At 51.2% G+C, this 2,967-nt stretch overlaps 1 protein-coding gene across 1 annotated transcript in view; it reads left to right on the top strand.

Moving 5' to 3' along the window:
- Positions 1-2,297: 2,297 nt before the first annotated feature.
- COTL1 (coactosin like F-actin binding protein 1) overlaps positions 2,298-2,967 on the top strand; it is a 23,184-nt gene continuing 22,514 nt past the window's right edge. Inside the window, exon 1 of the mRNA XM_026091980.1 lies at positions 2,298-2,302. Coding sequence (XP_025947765.1) covers positions 2,298-2,302 — 5 coding nt within the window. The remainder of the gene's footprint in view (positions 2,303-2,967) is intronic.

Here is a 2,967-nt window from a genome sequence, read left to right as displayed (position 1 = left end):
GCTGCCGCCCCCGTGAGGGAAATGGCGGCGGCGGCCCCTTCACGAGGGGCGAAGCTGCGAGGGCGGCGGTGGCGCCCCCGGGGCCGTGACGGGGAGTGGGGAGCGCCGAGCAGCGCTGTGGAAAGCGGTGCTGAGGGACCGCGCGCCTGCGGGATGCTGCAGGGACGGACAACCGTCTGGCCTCGAAGACGCACGGCCGGCGGTGGCCCCCCTCCAGGGACAGGCCTCCCCTCCCGACGCACCGCGCCTCCCGCTTCAGCGGTGCGGTGACGAGCAGGGCTGCCTCACGCAAACCCCACCGACTGCCGGGTCGGTGCGCTCGTTCTTCACCAAAGCACCAGGCAAGCAGAGACCCTTTCTTGCTCCAGCACTTCTGGATATCTTCCAGAGGTTTTTGTCAGGATCGCAGAGGCTCTGAGCTGGGACAGTCGCGGCTGGACACGTGTCCCACGTGGTGGTGGGGCAGCTGCCCCCACTGGAAGGTGTCGTGCAGCACGTGGTGGTGGGGCAGTCACCCTTGTTGGAAGATGATGTCCACAGCACAGAGCAGCAGCGTTTTAAACAAGGGGAGTGTTGCTAGGGCTGCTTTGGGTGCGAGCACCCGCGGAATCCCAGCCATCATCCTCTCCTCTGACGGTGACTGCTCCGCAGCTGGGGCAGTAGCATCTACCTGCTGGGTCTGATCTTCAGCCCCAGAACAAACCACACATGATGATGGATTTCTGCTAATCCAAGCTGAAGACGAGACACATTTTTGCTTGCTTTTGGCCTTGCCTGTAGCTCATGTGACTGTGGGGACACAGGATAGCAACCCCTCATTTCCTGGATTCCCTGAGTAAAAAAGCTACCTTGATCACAACCCTAATGTTAACTGTGGTCTATTAACTCATAGAAGCTCCTTCCTGAAAGAGTGTGTTATTTTAGAGAGTGCTCATGCACAAAGAGGACAGAGATGGACAGGCAGGACTGGGAACATCTGCATAAAAAGATCAAAAAGGAAGCAAAAACATGTGATGGAAAAGAGCCATAGGAGCGAGGCATTAGCAATGTATTTTAGGAGAACAGCTAAGCCTCCTGGGGGGCGATAGCTGTGAGTCCTGTTTGCTCAGCTACCCTCCACCCATCCTGAGGCCCTTGCTCAACTTCATTAATAAAGTTTAGACAACTGAACTTTGGTCGAGTTACCCAAGACCCCATACTTGGTGGAGATAACATTTTTCTTTTTGAGGGACTGCATATTCTTCTCTTCAAGTCCTTTCTCTGCTTGCTGTGCTTCCTCTCCAAGGGCCCCTGTGAAAAGGACAGATGCTCCTGCCAGCCAAGCTGACATCTTCTGTGCGGGAAGGATGCACGTGCAGAAGATGGAGGGCTCAGAGCTCCCATATGGAAAGCAAATCTGGGTTCACTGAAGCCAGAAAAGTAGTTATTTTCCCCTCTCCAGTTTCAGCCTGATGAAACTAAGCACAATATATATTCCTTCAGGCACTGAAAGAAAAAAATCCATGAAAATGTGTCAGAGAAAAGGAAGAGAAGCAAACAGAAGAGGTTTGGTCCCATGAGAAAGGCTTGCATTTCTGAGGTTTGAATCTGGCATTTCTAAACATGAACAAAGTTGCTAATGAGTATAGGCTCCTCACCATCAACCGTGCCAGCTACTGGGTCACAGAGACCTAAACAAGGTTGAGCTTTTGTCCTTTCAGGGGAAATGACATTTTCAATCAGCCACCTCTCCCTTAGGAAACATCAGGAGCTCAGGAACAAGCTTGAAGAGACAAGGACAACACCAGCAGTTGTTACAGGTATAAATAGCATTAAGCTAGTGCCAAAGGCTGATAAATGCAGACTACAAAAAAAAAGAAAAAAGAAAAAAAAATTATGAGCAGATAATGGTCACCATAAAGGCTTTTAAAAAAGAAAAAGTGTCCCTAAAGACAGTTCCAAAAGAAAATCGATAGAAATTCAGACTTATTAACGTATGATTATATTATCATCTAGAGTCTGCAGTCCACAAAGATAGTGCAATTCACCCAGATGCCGTGTCCTACACTTCTATTGACTTTAAAAACACTTCTCTCTTCCCCGTGACCTCATCTCAATCACAGAGATGCCCTGCAGCAATAAGGCTGTGTTTCGGCCGGATGCTACAATGAACTCCATGTCACTCGGGAATCTGTCTGGAAGAAACTATTTGCAAGATTAGAGGTTCATTTTGTATGGCAGTAAATGACACATCTCGTAATTAGCACGTACCCTGGTGATCTTGCTCCCTGAGGTCTCCGCACACACTGAATAACTGCATGTCGTAATGAAGTTTCTTAGTGTTCAGACTTCATATTTGCAAACGATACAAACAATGTATCGATGTGCAAACTTCACAGGAAATGAAGTGTGATACTTTTTATCACGGAACGGAGTTTTTATTAAATTCGCAAAAATAAAAAAAAAAATCAGCCTCCCAGATTTATGGTAGAAACTCACTAAGACGTACAAAGACCGGTTTTTAAACCTCCGCTCTGTGGCCACAACAACATCTGATGATATTTGTTTCAAGTCGGGTTCTGGTAAGCGAGGACCAAGGCTCTGTTTCTGCGGGCGTAGGGATGAAGTGCAATCTTACGGATAACCTTCATTCTTCATTTTGCCTAAAAATCGGTCACTCCCATTAGTGCCTTGGCTTTGACTGGAATTCCTCCCCTCCTCTTTTTTTTTGTGTGTGTCTGTGTGCGCCTGCCGGTGCTGGAGGCTGAGCCCGGCAGGGGGAGATCGCTCCATCCGCAACCGCGTGGAGGACGCCGCGGCGCCCCGCGGGCAGGCGCGCACCTGCGGGGCCGGGAGCTGCCGCTGCCCCTGCTCCGCAGCGCTCCGCTCCGGGAGGGGCAGGGAAGGGCCCGCAGCCCCCTCCGCGGCTGCGCGGACACGTCCCCTCCGTGGGGGTCGTTTCCCCACCGCTTCCCCGGCGCCGCTGCC

This window comes from Apteryx rowi, unplaced genomic scaffold, assembly GCF_003343035.1.
Source record: "Apteryx rowi isolate R43461 unplaced genomic scaffold, aptRow1 scaffold_94, whole genome shotgun sequence".
NCBI lineage: Eukaryota > Metazoa > Chordata > Aves > Apterygiformes > Apterygidae > Apteryx > Apteryx rowi.
Note: the sequence above shows the minus strand (reverse complement) of the source record. Positions and strands in the feature narration are given on the sequence as shown.